This window comes from Canis aureus, chromosome 5, assembly GCF_053574225.1.
Source record: "Canis aureus isolate CA01 chromosome 5, VMU_Caureus_v.1.0, whole genome shotgun sequence".
NCBI lineage: Eukaryota > Metazoa > Chordata > Mammalia > Carnivora > Canidae > Canis > Canis aureus.
The window spans coordinates 14,169,220-14,191,018 of record NC_135615.1 but is presented as its reverse complement, the minus strand read 5'-3'; the positions used below and the strand labels follow the sequence as shown (position 1 = coordinate 14,191,018).

The window sequence follows — 21,799 nt, the reverse complement described above, 5'->3', positions numbered from 1 at the left end:
CATCCAAACCAGAAGACTAATGGATAGTTTCCAGTTTTCACAGGGAGCCCCACTGTCAGTATGGTAAAATAGATATCAAAAATTGGAAGATGGTACCTAATAAAATTTATAACTACATATACTGAACAAAAGTCTCAATAAAAACACACTTGAAGTCAAAGGTAACACCTCTTGGGGTTGAACTGGACTATGGCACAAATAACAGTAATTTGGAACCAGTTTTTCAGTTTAAGTAATCGTAAGCACTGGCATCAAAGCTTTTCTTTTTTTTTAATCTCTCAAATCTGATTTAATAGTTTTTAACATGTTAACAACAATGCTGAAGTCCAAATTCAAACTAAAGTTTATAAAAATGCTTAAGTATCTACTAGAATATAAAGATTTTACCTTTTCACTACCAGCTAAATCAACCAGATAAAGTTTTCCACTCAGCTTTTGTTCCGTTTGCGTGTTCTCTTGTTTTACATTAATAAGAAATATACTGTGACTCCTAGAGCTATGTTCATTCATATCTGCAATGAAATTACACAAACAACTATAAACAAACACGGCTTTCCCTACTAATAATTTCTAAAGCGTTATTTACATAAAAATCCAATATAATTAATCAAGTTGATAAAGGTATTTTAAGGCAGTTTTGTGCCTAACTAGTGTTAAGACATTTTACTTACTTGTAACTGCTACATGTCTGTTGGATTTTCCTTCGTCAATGGTATCCATAACTTCATCTGGACTACATACAAAACGTTCTGTGCACCCCTATAAAATAATTTTTTAAAGTATGTCAATAGCCATATTGACAATTGACAATTTATTACTTTTTTAAACAAGCATTCTGTATTATTTTATAAATACCTTTACATAAGGAACTCGATTTTTATCTTCATGAACTGAAAGGTTGGTCTTTGAAACTGAAAAAAAAAAAAAAGTATCAGTAACATTCTCCTAAACTCTAAAACTAGTTATGAAAGAGCTAATTGTTGATTATTTCTCTTCCCAAGTGGCCTAATAACAATAGGTAAATTTTTAAAATGACACATCACTATTAAAGAAAAGACTCTGTAGAAACAGTAGGAGATTTAAACAGAAACTAATGCAGCAATATAAAATTTGAGGTCCAGGGTAACCTCTATTACCTACATTTTGAAAATAACATTATACCAGAGTAGTTTAATAGTTTCCCAGGGCAATGAATCTAACTGACAGCTGCTGAGAGAAGACGAGGACTCAGGACTTCTAATTATAATCTAATTTTCTACTTACTACTTAAACATAAGCAACCATAAATATGTGCTTTTTAAAGAAGTTATTCAGCATGTCAAAGGCATTCAACTAACTTTAAAATACACCTGTTTCTTATAATTTAAGTCCAGTTCATTTGGTTACTTAAAAATGGCCTTATATCTATTATTAAAAAAGTAATGTGCTTTTTAAAATGATAAAAGAATTTAACTTACCATCTAACAGGTCCCTTATCTTATCCAAATAAATTTCAAAATATGAAACCTGAAGGGCAAAGAAATAAAGGGAAAAAAAATCAATTAAAATTTTAAATTCATTCATTTGTTCATTAAATTTATTGGGGTCTGAGGGCTAAACACGATCTAGACAAGAAGGCAGAGTTATCAACAACTCAGTCACAGCTTATGTTCTAATGGCATAATCTGAATTATCTAAACTGCTCATGTAACTAAAAGCAATTTCCATTACATATCCTCATCTAAAATGAGTTAGACTCATGAGAAGAGTAAGAACCTTTGAGTTCAGTAATAAACTCCTTCATTTTATAGAGAAGGAGGCTAAGACAAAAGAGAGTTTGTGATCTTGTTTAAGGTCATCTAAAGGCAGAAGAACCCCAGTTTACTAATTCTAATGATTTTTCTACTATAATTTCCATAAAATAGTTTTTAAAAAGGAAGAGCATTTATTATTTCTTGGAATAAAATTATTCTAGCTATAAAACAAAATACAATCTTTCCCCAAGGATTCTACCTTAATATGAAATTCCAAATTTTCATCCATGGAGTAAATGTAATTAAAAATATCTTGCACTATTCTTGGAATAATCCCCATGCCTTCTGGATCATGAAGTTTACCCTAAACAGAAAACAAAATGAGACTTTAAGAAGTATGAATTAAAAGTAAAAACTTTCAACCTATAATTTGTAGTCAATAGAGAATAGTAATTGTAATTGTTGCCATTTTTTGGTGAAAACAACTCTACAAGGTATCTAAAAAAATCCAATTCAACTATTATGTATTAGTAAGTTACACATAAATACTGCAGGTCAACAAGGGTTATCAACTGATCTTAGCCTTTTATTTAATCACTAGATTTAGATTATCCATGCTTGTGCAACGAACATATTTTTGAAAGGTCTGTTTCTACTCATGTAAGTCTTTATTGTTCCTTCAGGTCAAATCCACGTAAATACAAGAAATGTTTTTGTTCTCTGTAACTTTATGGAAATGAGTAATATGAATTTATTACAATAAAATAAGCATTTATACAGAATGCTCAGATAAATGATAAAAGATGTAGCAACAGCATAAGATAACAAATACACTGTTTTCTAGATGCAAAGTTTGGACAGGTTCACATCTTATTAATAGCAGCACTGATAACTGTGGAGACATTCATATTAAAGAAGAGTAGTAGGTATTTGAAGAGAATTAATTGCTCTGAACAGAAATGAAAACATTAAAACATTCAAAATTTCAAATTCCTCATTATTATAAGGTAGTAGAAAATTCCCTAATTCTAAAATGCTATATATTGTGGTTATGCTGATAAAACAAAGCTAAATATGATTTCAAGTATATAACTTCATTATTCAAACTCCAGAATTGATTAAATTCCAATAGTGATGTTACCTGTATATTATTTGTACTGGAGAAAGTAATAAAGAGTAAATAAAGATGTTTAAGCATGGTAAAATCATTTACCAAATAATAACTGAATATACTATTTTGCAAACCACATGCAAGTATAGTTATGAAATGTTACCTCCATTGTGTGTGTCTTCCCAGAGGATGTTTGTCCATATGCAAATATTGTTCCATTGTATCCCTCAAGTACATCTATGACAGAATAAGAAATTTTATACCTCAGGGGATTTTTTTTCCTTAAGCGAGATATTTAAGAAATTACTTAAGAATGTTAGAAAACATTCTGAAAAAATTAATATAGATATTAACCCTGTTCCTCAGCATAATCAAATCTGCAAAACAAAATATTTGTGGGAAGAATGGTGAGGAAGATGGACTTTTTTTACACTAACATGAAAGATTCCGTCAAAGTCGAAGTTCAATTCATGAAAGATTTATTATAAAGATACTGAAGAAAAAAATAAGAATACATCAGTAGTATTTTCTTAGTGATGATCCACCTGAGCAATTATTTTCTCTCCAGCCCAGATTACTTTCTGTGGTCAATAAAACACAAATTTTAAATTCCATTGTTTATAACCTTTTATGGAAGTGTAGATCTCAAATGCCTTTACACCTGTATTCCAAACCTTTATGTGACCTGAAAGAAAAAATTGTTCTGCAAATTTACATACAGATATGAATTCACTTTTATAAACAGGACTAGTGATTAGCGGTTAACTGGTGGTTAAAGCTTACAAATCCAAAGAACAGTCTTCCCTATACAAGCATAACAAGCCCAGTTGTACCTCAAAAATAAATTCTCTGTGAAATTAAAAATAAATCTTTTTTCTAGCTTTGTGTATACTCCAAGATTTATCTTTTTTCTACAATTTATTCTAGAAGGAAGCCAAAGTAAAAAGAGAAGCCTCTATTGGAAATAGTAGAAGCTAAGTAAATGAGAAAGCAGGACAATCCTGGTTCTTTTTCTTAAATTGATTATTTAAAAAAGAATAAGAACAATCCCAACATTGGGTACTAGATATTAACAGATTTCCTACAGAAACATTTATTAATGGGAAAAAGAAGGTACTTAAATTTTAAGAGCTCTCAAATCACATTTAAAACAGATGACACTGGAGGCACCTGGGTGGCTCTGATGGTTAAGCATTCAACCTCTTGATTTAGGCTCAGGATCATGATTTTGGGTCGTGAGATCAAGCCCCACATTGGCTTTAGATTCTATCTTTCCTGCTGTCCCCTTCACCACCTTCAAAAATATAGATGGCATTGCAGTATTTCTGAACAAGAAATCATCTTGAGAAAAAAAGTACTGGATCTTTTCCAATTTACTTCTTTTACATATAATTGTTCTGAGTATACCTATATCATACCTTCTGCTTAAGATCTTTTAATCAGTCAAGTAAAACCTAAGGATAAAATCCAAGGTTTGCTATAGCTATAAATATTGGTAAGTGAATTAACACATGACTTTCTCAAGATCACATTAAGTAGCATATGTCCATAGGGAATTACAGAATATTTGTGGTTATGTGAAACTGTATTATAACATGAGGGGACCCAGGATAATAAACATATGCAATACATTTGTTTTGGAGACTTCAAGCGTAACTTTAAAAATTTCATATGATTACAGATATTACGGAATATACAACATTCAAATATTTACTGAGCACCTGCTATGATCTATCCTCTGCACTTGGTGCAAGGGATATTAACAATGACTGATGAGGTGTTTTCTAGACATGCCACATTATCACTGAAGTAGTTTAATAAACGTTTTTATCAATTAGGAAAGTATTTTTGCCTACCTTCAAATCCAGCCCTGCCTCTGCTTTCTATAGTGACTTATCCCCAACAAATCTAAACATACAAATAAAGATAATATATTTTACAGTGAACACCCTATAACCATCACCAAGATTCTATCTTAACATTTTGTAATTTTAATGTTTAATCATGTATATAACCATACATCTGTTTTAATGCATTGCAAAGTAGACTGCAGACTTCAACACACTTTCACCTAAATACTTTACCATATATGTATCGTTAATTAGGATTCATTTTTTAGTTTTATTCCTGAGTTAAAATTTATATACAATGAAATGTCTTTATCTTAAGCATGGATATTTAAAAAAACAAAAGCAGGGCAGCCCGAGTGGCTCAGTGGTTTAGTGCAGCCTTTGGCCCGGGGCGTGATCCTGGAGAGCAGGGATTGAGTCCCACATTGGGCTCCATGCATGGAGCCTGCTTCTCCCTCTGCCTGTGTCTCTCCCTCTCTCTCTCTCTCTTTCTGTGTGCCTCTCATGAATAAATAAATAAAATCTTTAAAATAAAATAAAATAAAAAATAAAAAAACAAAAGCAACACTCATCTATTTGAAAATCCTAGAAAGCATACATCTGTAATGAGAAAAAATTAGGCATTTTTCGACCTGGCTCTTGTTTGCTTTTCTCAGCTCTACCTTCCACCACCCTTCCTCTCATACTGCTGTTCTGTGTCAGTCAAAATGATCAAATCTGACAATTTCAGATGGTTCAATTTCAGTCACACCATAATGTATGTTGTTCCCCACACATTGTGACACTCTTCTCATGTGGGTATGTCTTGGCACATGTACCATCTCTGCCTGAAAGGGATCCCTCCTCCTTCCTACTCTTTGTGCATCCTTTAAGACTAGCTTAGGCTTTACTTTTTTTCTCAAACCTAACTATACAACTACTCCCAAATAAATTTGGAGGAGTCTCATCCTATGTGTTCTTGTAACATCTACATTTAAACATTATACATATCACTGCATAGTGCAACTGCCAATAGATTTATATGCCGTCTTTAGCAACTTTTAAACTCCTTGAGGCCAGGACTGTGCTCAACTCCTTACAGTGCCTGGCACTTAGTAAGAACTCAAATGCTTACTGAATGATTATTACCATTACTAACACACAGCATTTTTCTAAAGCCTCCCTCCTTCTATAAAACATACATTTGCGGGATCCCTGGGTGGCACAGCAGTTTAGCGCCTGCCTTTGGCCCAGGGCGCGATCCTGGAGACCGGGGATCGAATCCCACGTCGGGCTCCCGGTGCATGGAGCCTGCTTCTCCCTCTGCCTATGTCTCTGCCTCTCTCTCTCTCTCTGTGACTATCATAAATTAAAAAAAAAATTTAAAAAAAATTAAAAAAAACATACATTTGCTGTTCTTGTGAGAAACAGAGAAGAACAACTATGGACAAGTATCACTTCTCTCATACTTTGTAAAAAAGAAAAACATTATTTAGTAAGCAAGACAATAGCATAACACTGTCTAAAAGTCACTTATCTCTTTGAACTTCAGTTCCTCACTGGCAAAGGGGAAGGCTTAGAAGGCTACAAGAATTGAAAGTCCTCATATGGAATTATTATTGCTAACATTTGAGAGTATACATTGTGCCAGGCTATAATAATTTTTCATATACTAATATATAATCCTCACAAAAACCCCGTGAAAGGTACTATTTTTAGTCCCACTACACTGAAACTAAGAACAAAGAGATTAATTTGCCTCTACTTCCACAGTTGGCAAGATGGAGCTGGGATGCAAACCCAGACAGTCTTGGTTCTAAAGACATACTCTTAACCACTGCACTGTATTATATAAAACACAGAAACTAAAATAAATACATGGCAAGCCACATCTGCAAAAATTGTAAGTTAATATAGTGGCAGACAGTTCAGGTCAGGAAGCTATGGTAGGAAATCTATGAATGCCTGTTATGATGCATAGCATATAGCAAGTATTGAATAAATGCCAACTACTTCATACAGGGAAGTGAAAAGACATCACTCAGATTTGGAATTCACTAGAGAATACAAGTGGGTAAGCCTCGTTCAAAATAAAGAAAACCTAAAAAAAAATTAAAAAAAAAAATAAAGAAAACCTATCTAATGAATCTATAGAAAGGGGAAATAGCTTTGTACAAAATCAAGTTTTATATATATATATATATAAACTTGTATAGAAATTTATGAAACAGGGATGCCTGCCTAGGTGGCTCAGCAGTTGAGCATCTGCCTTTGGCTCAGGGCGTGGTCCCGGAGTCCCAGGATTGAGTCCTACCTTGGGCTCCCTGCAGGGAATCTGCTTCTCCCTCTGCCTATGTCTTTGCCTCTTTCTGTGTCTCTCATGAATCAATCAATCAATCAATCAATCAAAATGAATGAATGAATGAATGAATGAATGAATGAAAGAAACAGTACTTTAGCCAACTGTCAGGAGGAGCCCAGAGAATACTAGCTGCTTCAGGTCATCCTTGGCAGCCTGCTCTTCAAATCTGTTTCAGAAGAAATACCAACTCACCCATCATTTTGCTAATTGCTGCCTACCAGAAGTTTCTAACTATGGCCTTTCACTGGATGTGTTTGCCAGTGACTGTCCCAAGTATACCCTGTGATGTATTTAATTGGTTTTCTGTCCTATCTCACCAAGCACCCACGACCTATCCCCACCTCATCTCTTTCCTTAAATCTATGTATTTAATGGTAACTTCTCCACATTCATAATCTTCTCCAGGACGACTCTCATTACCTACTATATCTAGTCTCCTCAAAAGGGGTAGAGAGCATTTGGGTAAAGATAAAAGGAGTAAGTCATAGCCAGGTGATACTTTTCTTACATAAATTATAAATCTAGCAAAGAAGCTGGAAAGACACATTGATAGAACTTCCCATTGTAATAGTTGCTTGAAGCCTAATTTTGTAGTGAAAATACTATAGGCTATGAATTATCCCAAGCACAACATGGTTGATTAAATCAAGAGAAAAATTAATTTTCTTAGAAGAGAGGAAACAAACAGCAATTGATAACTGTTGTGTGCTTGCTTCTCTATACCAGGCCCTGGATGAAAGTTCTTTTTCATGCATCACCTTTTAAAATCTTCATAGCACCTTTATTTTGCAAAACAAGAAACAGATGTAGAAAGGTTAGGTAATTTGCTAAAAGTCACACAGCTAAAAGTAGCAGGGTCTAAGTTTCAATCTAGGTTTGTCTGACTCAAAGCCCACATTCTTATCCACACTGAAGATAAAAGAACTGCTATTCAGAATTCAGTTCCAAACAGTAAAGCAGGAATTTGCTGTGAAATCTAAGGGACCTAAGTTTTGAGAAGAGAAGGGAAATTTCACTAAAAGAATGATGTCATCGGGATCCCTGGGTGGCGCAGCGGTTTGGCGCCTGCCTTTGGCCCAGGGCGCGATCCTGGAGACCCAGGATCGAATCTCACGTCGGGCTCCCAGTGCATGGAGCCTGCTTCTTCCTCTGCCTGTGTCTCTGCCTCTCTCTCTCTCTCTCTCTCTCTCTCTCTCTGTGACTATCATAAATAAATAAAAATAAAAAACTTAAAAAAAAAAAAGAATGATGTCATCTTAAAACTGTAAACAGTAATGAAACAGAACAGAAGGTAATAGAAACATGTACCTTAACACTTCAGGACAATAGATTTCAAAGAGTTCTGAGAAAGACAGGTGTGAGACTATTATTAAGAGCCAATGGGGCACCTGGGAAGTTCAGTGAATTAAGCAACCAACTCCTGTTTTTGGCTCAGGATGATTTCATGGTTGTGGGATCAGGTCCCACATCAGGCTCTATACTCAGCACACACAGTCTGCTTCAGATTCCCTCCCTCCCTCCCTCCCTCCCTCCCTCCCTCCCTCCCTCCCACTTATGCATTCTCTCTCAAATAAATAAATAAATAAATAAATAAATAAATAAATAAATAAATTCTTAAAAAAAAAAGAAAGAAAAAGAAAACCCACTATATGGCCAAGGATGTGTGAGATAAAAATCCCTAGGATAGTATGAGAAAAACGAAAGCCCAGATTAAGTAAGTCTAACCAAAACAAAACAAAAACTAAGCTCCTAAAAAGAGCTTTTAAAATATTCAGAAAAAGACTAATGTCTGACTAGACTTGCACTGCCCAGAGAATAAAATGTTAATAAACAATATAAGACAAAGCAATGATCATTTTATTACCACCTTCTACAATATTATCTTCAAAATGGAACATAATAACCACTGTAAAGACAGACTTTAAGACTGAGGTGGGTAAGAGCAAAAGAACGATTTTAAATGAGCTCAAGTTTGTAGTCACAAGAGAATCACATTCCATGGATAAAAATTTCAGCTACCACAGCTGATTTTTAAAAGCCATGGAGAACAAAAACAATAGAAAATGACTAACTTGGTAAATGTTATACTCATTTTCAAAAAGGAAAAATGGTAAGGTAATTTTTGGTCACCAAAATTTCACTAAAAAAAAAAGCTATGAAAAAAAAAAAAAAAAAAAAAAAAAAAAAAGCTATGGTTGAACTAACCTCATTTCCTGCTTGGATAGGGTCACCCAACTAATACTTAGGGGAAACACCAGCCTGGTGTATCATGACTTCATAAAAAGATCCAAGTTTTCCATCATATCCTTGTTCATATGTTGACAAACTAAAAACTAGGTAACTGCATAAGAGAATGTGAAGTCAGCTGAATACCTCGTGTGATTTAATTAACAGCCAAAAACCTTATTCAGTTTTTAGAAGACCAGGCTAAGGACCACCCCATTAAGCATTTTATAAATGATGTGAAGTAATAGTTTTCAAATAACAACGTCTATAAATAAAGAGTTTAACATAATTTCAAAGTCCTTGACACCATATTAGGTGTATCAAATACACTGATAGCCAACATACATATCTGATAAGATAACTGTAAAAACAAAATTCAAAATATAATCAAGAGCTAAAATGAATAAGATGGAACCCAGCTTAAAAGCTTATATTCAAATTAAAAAACTCCAATATTTAAGTGTGGAATGGGGTTTAATGCTGGCTACAGCAGATGAGAAAAATACCTACCTGTACACTTAATTGCCGATGAGTTCATGAATCAATACCTTAATATTATTTAAAAAACTAATGTAAAATCTTAGGTTGAACTGATGAAAAAAGTATGTCAAAATCAAAGAATATAATTACGTTCTAGAACAGATCTACCTGGAAAACTATTTGATGCCTACAAACAAAAGATGACACTCCCTGTTCCTCTTTGTTACAATCATTTATAGAATCAAGTTAATTTTCCATCACCTTCCATGACTATTTCAGTATCCAGTCCATGGTCTCTCACTAATACCACTCATGTTGTAATTCTTGGTGGTTGCAAAGTCCATGTAGTAGACAATCCTACTAAAATACCCTGGTCTCTCAGTTCCTGGATCCAGCTATCTCCATGATCTTGTCCTTTACTCTTTCAGATGCCAACTCCATAATCATACTCTAGACCTTTTCATTACTACTGACACTGCCTCCCTAATGTCAATTATGTACTACCTCCTATTATTCCTTCTAGTACCCAGAATCCAACAAACCTTTGACCCCACTCAGACTGTAACACACTAATCTTACTTCTTTTTACTGTCCCTCAAACCCATTCCCCCCACCTATATTCTCCTTCCCCTCATTCACCTTAGATTCTATAGTTCACTTGTACCATCATTCTCTTGACCCCATCCTCAATTGTCTTGCCCTTCTCTCCCTCTTTTGTAACTGCCTAGCAAAACCGCAACTAGGTCAATTTGACTCTTCTGGCAGCTAACCTCAAAATGGATCCTTGGCAATGCTGCCAGGCAATACTGCCACATTTCCCTAATTCACTCACTTCTACTGCCAGACAACTTCGTTCCTTTTCCTAGAACCCCCTATCCCATCCTCATGCTGGAGTAACTTTGCACCCTGTATCAGAGACAAAACAAAATTAGTATGAAGAGAACACCTACATTTTCTTCCATCACACTTAGAGATTTAGTGCATTCAAAATCTCTACCTTTTCTCCACTTACTGGATGAACTGTTTATGCTCCTACTTAACCCTAACCTGTCCACCTTTATACTGAATCCCATCCCCTCTACCCTAGTGAATGCTGTAAGAAGACAGGCTTTTGCCTCAATCTAAGAAGTACTTTTTAACAATTAGAGCTGACCAGAGATAGAGTAAATTATATCACAAAGTAAATGCTATTTAACTATAAGATCCTTTTGACAAAAGGGATTTCTGTAGTAACTCGAAGTCCAGAAAATCACTCATACCCTCTCAGCTCTAGGGTTCTACAGGTTTGGAAAATATAAACCCAGAAAAATGTTAATATAAATTAATAGTATTAACTGGAATGTACACACTTTTCTCACCCTTGGTAACCTCTAGTAAATTCCTCAAGTGTTTTACTGTTGAACACAAGAGGAGTCTTTGGAGAAGAACAATGGAAATGGAAGAATGATAGACTTCTATTATTTTCTACTACTTTTTAGAAACCCGCCTAACCGTTTTGTATTCATTCTCATGCTGGTGTATTGCCAGAACTGCTAACTTTAGAAACTCTCCTGGGAATATCTAATAAAACTGCATCTTCCAAGAACAAATATGTAACACTAACACTCTTATAATAGCCTTCACTAGGTACTGTATATAAATTAGATCATGGAATCTGAGCAATAATGTATTTACTAATTGGATTTGATCTTTGTATTACTTAAACTGTCTTCTACAATTAACTAAAAAGAGGGGGCATTAAAATGAAAAGAAAAAAAAAAAGTGCAAATGGCAAAGATCCCAAACAAAACTTCATTTATTGTTGAGACTACAACAGGTTAAGTATCCTTACCTTTAACAATCTTCTTTGCACAGTCATTATACACTTGCTCTTGAGAGGTGTTTGACTGGAATACTCGGTCAAATGCATAAGGCTTGGACTGAAAAACAGAAAGAAAGGGTTTCAACTACAGAAATTAAAGGTGAATGGACACTTCTTGAAAGTCCCTTTAAAGATGTCATCATATATTTAACTTTCTAAATAGGGTACCTTCTATGCATTACTTCATGTCATAGAATCTTGCGGAAAGGACCCTAGGGATCACCAAATATAAATCCACTAGAATAAACTCCACAAAATCAAAAATGTCTATTTTAGTCTTTGTTATATTTCCAGGGCCTAGGTCTATTACAACAGGCACTCAAATATTGCTGAATGAATTTTTATTTAATGAGTGTCTACTCTGGCAAGTACTTAGACTCTAATTTCAATAATATCATCTTGCAGGTAAGAAAACTAGAATCCTGAAAGGTAGAAAAGGTGTTAATGACAAAATTTAAATTTAAATTCAAATCTCCTGTCAGTTCAGAGCTCCTTCTACTATTCTCATTAAGCTTTCCATCTTACACCAAATTTTTCAATCATTTCATTCATTTAACAAATATTTATGGAATGTATGATATACTAGATATACATCTTGCTAGAATGATGACCAAGACAGACATACCCCCTGCTTTAGTGGAAGGTAATAGTGGGGCAAACATCAAATAATTAAACGACTAGAATTCTGACTCATGCAACAGAGTGCCATGGGAGCATATAAGAGAAGAACCTGCATCTGGGAGAGGGCAGAAGAATGCCAGGGAACCACTCTGGAGAAGGGATGTTTAAGAAGTGAAAAAGAGTAGCACCTAACTCACTGCCTGTCTCTTCAATACTAGTCATGGGAGGGTGAGTGCAGGAAGTAGCTTAGGTATTGGATACCTAAAGATCCTAAGACAGAAAGGAACCTGCAGGATGCAAGAAAGCAAAATAATTTGAAAGTAAAAGGAGCAAAGATTCAACGCAAATGACAACATAGTGAAAAGATAAATAATATCTTAGTGTTATTTTGAAAAGTTTTGACCTTGTGGGTCCCCTTTTCAGGGGGATCCTGAGGATTCATTTAGAAAAATAACATAGTCTGAAGAATGAACCAGAGGAATGGAATGAAAAAAAAAAAAAATCAGTGTACAGTGTCCATGCAAGTCAAGGAAAAATTATCAAGAAGGGAGTGATTGTGTCACATTGAGCTGTGAGGTCAAGGCAAAACTGAAAGACAACCAATGACAAAGTAGAGCAGAAATGTGGCTGTGGGTCTAAAGAGTTTTTTGTTGTTGTTGTTTATTTATTTAAACCACTATTGTCTACCCTCTGCAGCTGAAAGCATTCCTAAAGAATATACTATAACTTTACTTTAGTATCAATTAAAAGGAGGCATCTTTTTTTTTTTTAAGATTTTATTTATTTACTCATGAGAGAGACACACATACAGAGAGAGAGAGAGAGAGAGAGAGGGGGGGGGGGCAGAGACACAGGCAGAGGGAGAAGCATGCTCCATGCAAGGAGCCAGACGTGGGACTCAATCCTGGGTCTCCAGGATTATACACTGGGCCGAAGGCAGCACTAAACCACTGGGCCACCGGGGCTGCCCGAAAGGAGGCATCTTAATGTCTGATTATTCTTTGACTATGGGATACATAAAAGTGTCCTTTTGCTAAGATTCTACAAAGACATTAACATTCAATTTTACAGGTACAACTAAAAAAGAGACAATCTTTTACTGATTGTACAAGATGTATTTGTGACAATTTTGAAAACACAAGTACAATCAAATAACAATCACCAGCCAAAGATAAACCACACTATTTTTTTTCTACATGCAAAGTAAATTTTCCTCTTCATGTATCCAGCAAACATGTATTATCTGTAAGGTATCAGATATTATAAATGAGTAAAAGAATTTTAAAAATGGAAAAAAAAAGAATTTTAAAAATGTTATTTAATTTATACAGACTGTAGGGTTCAAAGAACAGAGAATAAGGCTGGGTAGAATCTTGAAACAAAACTAAGAAACTGTATGCTAGGATCTAATATAAATGGTCAAGTAATATTCACTGAATTGAAATGGAGACAATCTCTAGCATTAAGGAACTCGTAAGTTGGTAAAGGAGTCAAGAACAGACTGAAAGTAGCTAAAATATACATTTAATAAAAAATGTAAAAAAATAAATAAATAAATAAAAATAAAAAATGTATAAAAGTACTATGAAAACAAAAATTAAATAATGATTAATGCAAATTTTGCTTGCATGAAACAAAGTAACCAATAGAAGATAGGTAATATTATGAAGACCACTGCATCCCTCCAAAAGAATAAAATTTTGTTAAAAAAAAAAAGAATAAAATTTTGTTAAAATAAACATTTAAAAATATAAAGAACAAACAATACTGAGCTTTATAGAAGTCACTGCCATTTTTAAGTCATCAATAAAAAGTTTGTTATAAACCATTTAGAAATAGATATACCAAAACCAGTGGATAATAGTAAAACCTGCCTAAAAAGTGCTTTATGCAGCTGTTTACTATAGCATTCCTTATGGCAAATATGCAAACTAAAAAATAAGCTGGATTCAGATTTTTTTTAGATGTTACATCATTGCTAAATCAAAAATTAACTTAAGTGCTAAGCATTAAGTTGACAAAAATCTTACTTTAATTCCAAAACTAAACTTTAATTCTGTTAAGTAAGGTAAATGTTTTAATTAGAGATCTAACCATGAAGTTACTAACTGATCATGACTCCCTGGAATGAAAAACAAGACTCGTGAAACGTAACTACTACTTGTAATGGTCTACAATGAAGGGCCATCTCTTAACTTAAAAATCTTCCAAATAAAATAAGCAAAGGAAAATTCATGATCTGGATGTCCATATCTTAAAAACCTGGTTCTTGGCCTTGAAATGTACATTATGTAGTCTTATTTTTATGAGACTTCAAAGATACTCCAAGTCATAAGATGCATTCACATCTGACTCAGGCTTCAAGGAGACAAAACCAAATACAAATAAGCTTATATCTGAACTGCAACTATAACTTAAATTTTTCTTTAAGATTTAATTCATTCATTCATTTATTTATTTATTTATTTATTTTTTTATGATAGTCACAGAGAGAGAGAGAGAGAGAGAGAGAGAGAGGCAGAGACACAGGCAGAGGGAGAAGCAGGCTCCATGCACCGGGTCTCCATGATCATGCCCTGGGCCAAAGGCAGGCGCCAAACCGCTGCGCCATCCAGGGATCCCCTAAGATTTTATTTTTAATAATCTCTGTACCCAATGTAGGGCTGGAATTCACAACCCTAAGTTCACAAGTCCCAGGATCCATTCCATTGACTGAGCCAGCCAGGCAATTCATCCATTAGATTTCTTAAGTGAAATGGTTCCTGTTTATATCTGCAGAGACTGGACCAAACACCAAATCTGGTTATAAAGGACACTCTCTTAGCAGGAATATACCTTTCTCTGGAATACTGAATACAATGATCATCAGATCACATCAGATTTTCCTTAGTTTGACTACGATTGTTAGCTAACATTCCACAATTGTACAGATAGGAGAGCTGCTTCTTCTCTCTTTTTAAAATATTTATTTGAGAAAGAGAGAGAGAGAGAGCACCCACGTGCTTGTATGCAAGGTGCTCACCTGGGCGGGCAAGGGTCATAGGGAGAGAATCTTCAAGCAGACTTCCCACTGAGCCTGAGGCAGGGCTCACTCTCCGGACCCATGAGATCATGACCTGAGCCAAAAACAACCACCCAGGCACCCTCGCTTCTTCTTTTAATTTTCACTCTTAAGGTAATCAGGATCAAACACTGTATCATAATTCATTTGAAAAGAGAAATTGTATTGAGCTGTAGGCAAGGAACTGGACAAGATGATTTAATTAGATTTTACTTTCCTCCAATTTCAATTAACTACAACAGCCTGTTTTGGGTTCTGACAGCTTCTACAGTATACCATATAAGGAAGGATGATTAGTTAAGACACTTAGCAATACAAAAAGGCATGTTTCACTTTTACGATGCAAAAAAGTAATTTTTTTCCATTGATTTTTTTCTGGAGTTTTCAGCAGGCTTATTTCAACTACATAAGGTGTTTCTCTTGTCCTGCTGTGGATAAATGATCTTATTTAAAGCAAATTCTATCTTTATCAAGTCAAGGTTTTCCTTTAATAATCTATTTATTTCATTCAATATATGATATTTATACCTCTTCAACAAGCACTTTATTACCCAAAAAATCTTTATAAAAGGCTGTACACACAGAGAAACACTATAGGATTACAAGATTTGCCTGCCACGGGATCATATTTTATTAAAACCACTGACATAACAGGAAAAAAAGCTTGGAAAAAATACTGGAAACTGAACTTAGATGAAAATAAGAATCCTTAAAAATTATTTTCTATAGGAGCACAGATTATATCTCTCATTCAGTAACATTATAAGCTAAAATAGCTGTCCTTTAATTTAACCAGAAGATCGTGTACAAGTGTTTTAAAAACATGTTTAAAATAATTTAGTTTTAAATGCCGCATTGCAGCAATTCCTTCTTAAAACTGTTGATTTTGAATCAGGATTTAGTAAAATGAACAAAACAAACCAAGACATGACTTTACCTAAAGATTTTCAAATTTCACTCTCCCAGCTATCCCTTATAAATTTTCAAACAGCCTTAAAAAATTCATTAAAAAAATTGAGACCTCAGAGTAATCAATGACTTTGTATATCAAAAGACCAGTTCTTGAAAATATGAACTAAACATGGCCCCTTTAGGGCCATGTGACTTCGTTGTATTTCCGCTTAAACTTAAAAAAGAAAAAAGACTAAAAATGGTTACCAGTTTACCTAAAGGCCAAGTGTGTATTACTGATTCACAATTCAATCACCTATCCTTTATTTCTATTATCATTTAAATTTATTTACATTGTTAAGAAACTTAAATAAGGAACTTTTAAGAACTTTATCCAAAGGAAATAACCTAGTATACAAGTGTGCTTCCTGTGGTAATTAATTTTTTTCTTTTAACTCCTCATATGTCGTATTTGGGCAGAAAGTTGCTTTCTCAACATAGTTTGTGAATCCTAAATCTTATCATTCCTACAAATGAATCTTGATAATACTTATAGATTTGTTTGAACACCGACGCAAATCTGCAAAAAATAATACATTCTTAATACAAGTCTAAAAGGAAAATTGTTTTGTGTCAATTACTGCCATAGCTCAATAATCACAAAAATTCTATGAGAAACTAGTATCCAGTTTGCCAACTAACCCAGCCCTTGCAAGCTTCCTGATTCCACGTCAGAGAGCATTCTAAAGGAAAAGGTGACTACTTCTGTGCTTCTTAGTGTTAACACGTCATTTATAGTTTCTCCCAAGAACTTGTTAACAAAAAACCAGCCCCCCCAGTCTTCACACAGTAGCTGGCAGTTATTCGTATGCAATTTAATGACTTGTTGCCAAAAGCCTACCCAGCAACAAAGAGCTATAACATTCATTTTTCTAAAGCTGAACTTTGCAAACTGTCACACAAAAACTTTTAAAGAACTTCAGTCTTGTTTTATAGATCAATGCTTTTAATTATCAAAGTCCCTTCTCCTGTGACCTTCTTTGTCCTATTTCCAAACTAAACTGTGCAAACAATATGCTAAATATGGAATGCCATGGGAGAAAAAAAAATTAACATTTAGATTTTGTACCAGGATAGCCATGTAGAAAAAAGTTCTGCCACAATGGCATTACCAAGAAATATAAATTTAATTTTTAGTCACAATTCAGTATTCTGTAGGCAGTGTCCTACAACCCATTTTAATCTTGAATTAGGAATGCAAAATATTTTCAGAGACCTTTCAATACCAGATATCAAACCTCAAAAAAAAAAAAAAAAAAACCCAATAAAAATAAAAAATAAACCTTACATCTAGGTTTCCCTGACAACAATCAGCCAACTCTGGCTATGTTTTATACTCCAAACGACACTATTTCTCCATCCTCGAGATTATCAAAATCAATTTCTCTTCAAGATAGAACTAGGGATCGAATACTAAACAAGAAATCCAGTTTACTGATTAAATTTTATTTTTTTAAAAGCCTGGTTTATGATACTTTGATACACACACAATAAGTTAACACTCTTCGCTATACTGTTACCCCATAAAACCCACTAAGAGATTATATAATTCTGGGCACTTACTTGACCCAATCTGAGTTGGCTAGATCTGCTAGAAACCTGAACAAAACTGCTCACTCCCATTTCACAAGAAAACTCAGGTCTTTTAACAGTCCTCGATTCGCCGCTTGTAGTACTTCATAGAACGTTCATTCATCAAAGGGCAGGTGGGTGAACTCAGGAAATACATGCATATTTGTAGTTGTTTGATAATTTTCTTCCTCCCGAGAGGCAAATATAGTCCATAAGTAGCTAATCTTTCATTTCCATACAACTAAGTATCTTTACTATTTAAGGTACAGGAAAGCCGATCATTAAAGCTCAGCATTCCTAGCTGAACTTCCATCTTGCACGTGTTACAAATAGTAAACTTGGAGGTAGTCCAAAGCAACAGTAACCGCGCACACGCGCAAACACAGGCAGACGTTGCACCCCACTCACTCCCCGGACGGTTCCTGCAGCGCCCCAGGTGGGGGAGTGTCCAGACCCGGACCGGGAGCCTCCCTTCTCCCGGCACTTGGGGCCGGGGTGGGGGCGATCCAGGAGCATCCCTCCCCACCGCCCTCTGAACCTGCAAATGCTGCCGGGGGCCGGGCTGCGGATACCCCTGTCCGCTCTCCATGTTACACCCCGCCACCCACTCTTTGAACCCCGCGTCCAGCCTGGCCCAGAGGAGCTGGACGGAGGGGCGGGCCGGGGGCACTCACCGCGATCATGACCGTGTCTTCTCCCTGAAACTTGGCGATGTACTTATCGCCGCGGTTGACCTCAGACTCGTTGAGCGGTCTGAAGCGACACATCACTTTGATGTTGCACTCGGCCGGGTCCGCCATCTTCCTCACTGCCGGGGCGGGAGGCCGGGAGCCACTCCCCGCCGCTCAGTCTGGAAGCGAGCGGGCCCGCGCTGACGGGAAGGGTCGCGGAGGCCGAGAGAGACCGGGGTCTCCGCGTCGTGCTTCGCCCGGCGGCAGCTGCCGGGGAGCCCGGACTGGGAGCGCCGGCGCCGGTAGCCGTCGCCCGGAGGCTCACTTCCGATCCATCATGGCAGCTATGGCGGCGGCGGCGGCGCGGCGGGGAGAGGCGGCGGCTCCTCAGCTTCTCCCTCTCGGCTCGGGCCCGCTGCTGTGGCTCGAAGGGGGTCTAGAGCACGGGGAAATCGCTCCCTCCTTCCTCGGAGAAGGCAGGCCGGGCACGCCGTTCGCCCGCCCGGCAGTGCGCTCGCCGGCTCGCCGGCAGCTGCCCGACCACTCCTGAGGCCGTAGACCGGCGACCGGGCGGCGGGATGGGCGGCGCGCGAGGAGCAGGGCGCACGCGCGACGGTCCCGGCCGGTGCCGACCAATCCGCGCCCGCCTGCCGCGCAGCCGCCTTGCCGCCGCTCTCCGCCCGGAGCCGCCGAGCCGAGTTTTACCCGCGGCTCCTTACGGACCTAACTTGGGCTCCGCCGGCTGCGAGGTGTCTCGGAGCCAGGGCACACGCGCTTGGCTTTCCTTTCTACAGGGGTCACGGGGTTTGTGAAAACTACCTTATGTTGTAGTCAACTTAAATGCAGTGCTGTATTCCTAATAAGGAAGTGTTTGGTCGGCAGATAAAATTGGTTCCTAGTTCTCAGGGCGCTTTGCCAGAGAAGGGAAGATTTGAACCTAGGGCGAGGCCCGGCTCTGCGGTTGAAGCTGTCGTTCGAAGTGCGTGGGAAGGGGATCAAGAAAGATAAAGGAAGTTTCTGTTAAGGAATGAAGAAGATTGAGCGCCCGGGTGGCTCAGTGGTTGAGCGTCTGCCTTTGTTTTGTATATATATTTTTTTTATTGGAGTTCAGTTTGCCAACATATAGTATAACACCCAGTGCTCATCCCGCCAAGTGCCCCCCTCAGTGCTGGTCACCCCCCCCCCCCACCTCCCCTTCCACCACCCCTTGTTTGTTTGCCAGAGTTAGGAGTCTCATGTTTTGTCATCCTCTCGAATTTTTCCCAATCATTTTCTCTCGTTTCCCCTTTAATCCCTTTCACTATATTTTATATTCCCCATATTAGTGAAACCATATAATGATTCTCCTCCAATTGACTTACTTCGCTCAGCATAATACCCTCCAGTTCCATCCACGTTGAAGCAAATGGTGGGTATTCGTCGTTTCTAATGGCTGAGCAATATTCCATTGTGTGTGTGTGTGTGTGTGTATATATATATATATATATATATATATATATATATATATATATCATATATATCACAGATTCTTTATCCATTCATTTTTCGGTGGACACCAAGGCTCCTTCCACAGCTTGGCTATTCTGGACGTTGCTGCTACAAACATCGGGGTGCAGGTGTCCTGCCATTTCACTGCATCTGTATCTTTGGGGTAAACCCCCAGCAGTGCAATTGCCGGGTAGTACGGTAGCTCTATTTTTAACTCTTTGGGGAACCTCCACACAGTTTTCCAGAGTGGACTCACTCCCCGGACGGTTCCTGCAGCGCCCCAGTTCACATTCCCACCAACAGTGCAAAAGGGTTCCCCCTTTTTAAAGATTTTATTTATTTATTCATGAGAGTCATATATATAGAGAGACGCAGAGGGAGAAGCAGGCTTCATGCAGGGAGCCCCACGCGGACCGATCCAGGGTCTCCAGGATCACACACTGGGCTGAAGGCCGCACTAAACCTCTGAGCCGTCCGGACTGCTGCAGGGCTCCCCTTTTTGAACTTGGCGACAACAGCTTTTTGCAAGACATCTATGAAGGCAAGTGAAACAAAAGCAAAAATGAACTATTGGGACTTAAGATAAAAAGCTTCTGCACAGCAAAAGAAACAGTCAACAAAACTAAAAGACAACCTACAGAATGGGAGAAGATATTTGCAAATGACGTATCAGATAAAGGGCTAGTATCCAAGATCTATAAAGAACTTCTTAAACTTAACACCAAAGAAACAAACAATCCAATCATGAAATGGGCAAAAGACATGAACAGAAATCTCAGGGAGGAAGACACACACATGGCCAACAAGCACATGAGAAAATGCTTTGCGTCATTTACCATCAGGGAAATACAAATCAAAACCACAATGAGATACCACCTCACACCCGTGAGAATGGTGAAAATTAACAAGACAGGAAAGAACAAATGTTGAAGGGGATGCGGAGAAAAGAGTGTCTGCCTTTGGCTCAGGTTGTGATCCCAGGGTCCCTGGATCGAGTCCCACTTCAGGCTCCCTGCTTCTCCCTCTGCCTGTGCCTTTGCCTGTGTGTGTCTCTCATGAATAAATAAATAAAATATTTAAAAAAAGGAATGAAGATTACTGAACAAATATGGAAAAATACGGTGAGCTGGGGTAAGGCCCCCGTCAGTGGGAGGTCCCACTTGCCTGGTAATAAATGTGTGGGATTCATCCATCTCAACCCCAAAGGAACGACTGATCTGAGTTTAAGATGGTCTTAAAAGGCAGATCGATTTGTGGATGACATGTCTCAGGAAAACCACTCCACAGTTGAAGTGGTTTTTTAGGAAGGTGGATACCATAATGACTCTCAACTGGAGGTCACTCTGAAGTGCTGGGAAAGGAGAACTGCAGGGACAATCAGGAACCCTTTGTCTGGTTCTCAATTTTAGTTTGCAAAATGAATGTATTCTAAAAACAAACAGTGCTCTCTGTCTTCACCCAGTTATCCACATACCTCCAGAAATTAATCCATACTCCACCAGTTACAGATTTGTTGATCCATTGCAACCAACAGCTCACAACTGAGGAACTGTGGGGCATCTCACCAAACAAAGGAGAAGATGGAGTTACACAGCTCTGGGGGGGTAGGGGACTGTGGAGTTGGGGTAAAGTTTTTTTTTTTAATAATAAATATATTTTTCATTGGTGTTCAATTTGCCAACATACAGAATAACACCCACTGCTCATCCCGTCAAATGCCCCCCTCAGTGCCCGCCACCCAGTCACCCCTACCCCCCGCCCTCCTCCCCTTCCACCACCCCTAGAACATTTCCCAGAGTTAGGAGTCTTCCATGTTCTGTCTCCCTTTCTGAT

General features: G+C 37.4%; 2 protein-coding genes across 2 annotated transcripts in view; one reads left to right on the top strand and one right to left on the bottom strand.

The window, feature by feature from the left end:
- KIF5B (kinesin family member 5B) overlaps window positions 1–19,069 on the bottom strand; it is a 44,955-nt gene extending 25,886 nt beyond the window's left edge. Inside the window, exons 1-8 of the mRNA XM_077896890.1 lie at window positions 18,482–19,069; window positions 11,573–11,660; window positions 3,008–3,081; window positions 1,993–2,097; window positions 1,458–1,506; window positions 856–911; window positions 672–759; window positions 388–512 (exon numbers count right to left, since the gene is read on the bottom strand). Of these exons, the coding sequence (XP_077753016.1) occupies window positions 388–512; window positions 672–759; window positions 856–911; window positions 1,458–1,506; window positions 1,993–2,097; window positions 3,008–3,081; window positions 11,573–11,660; window positions 18,482–18,607 (711 nt within the window). The 5' untranslated portion in view covers window positions 18,608–19,069. The remainder of the gene's footprint in view (window positions 1–387; window positions 513–671; window positions 760–855; window positions 912–1,457; window positions 1,507–1,992; window positions 2,098–3,007; window positions 3,082–11,572; window positions 11,661–18,481) is intronic.
- LOC144313287 (solute carrier family 25 member 3-like) overlaps window positions 19,057–21,799 on the top strand; it is a 35,379-nt gene continuing 32,636 nt past the window's right edge. The window contains 1 exon segment of the mRNA XM_077896427.1: window positions 19,057–19,282. Within this exon segment, the coding sequence (XP_077752553.1) occupies window positions 19,057–19,282 (226 nt within the window).